General features: G+C 47.0%; 1 protein-coding gene across 1 annotated transcript; it reads right to left on the bottom strand.

The window, feature by feature from the left end:
• Position 1: 1 nt before the first annotated feature.
• CSUI_008085 (uncharacterized protein) lies at positions 2 to 279 on the bottom strand (the record flags this gene model as incomplete). The annotated part of the gene is made up of 1 exon (XM_068068224.1): positions 2 to 279. A coding segment is annotated over one exon (246 nt), but the record flags the coding sequence as incomplete, so codon positions are not given.
• Positions 280 to 283: the final 4 nt, after the last annotated feature.

Genomic DNA, 283 nt, shown 5'->3' with positions numbered 1-283 from the left:
TCTCAAGCATCGGGCTGGGCTTGGACAACTGTCTCACGTGTACGAGGTTCTTTCTCTCCCTCTAGCAAGCGCTGAAAAGAGCTGAGGCCGCGTGTTGACCGAAATACTGCAAACAGTCTCTTGAACCTCTGCCAAAAAAAATGTCTGTCGAAAGGCTTTTGCCTTCGACCGCATGCATGAAATGTAAAGGAAACCCCCCCGGATGATTCCCTTGCACATCACCGTATCCCTATATCTGTGGACACAAAGTGCACGTACAGATATATTTACATATGCATATATA

Source organism: Cystoisospora suis (genome assembly GCF_002600585.1).
Source record: "Cystoisospora suis strain Wien I chromosome Unknown contig_4432, whole genome shotgun sequence".
Taxonomy (NCBI): Eukaryota; Apicomplexa; class Conoidasida; order Eucoccidiorida; family Sarcocystidae; genus Cystoisospora; species Cystoisospora suis.
The sequence above is the reverse complement of the archived record's forward strand: the minus strand, read 5'-3'. Positions and strand labels throughout refer to the sequence as shown.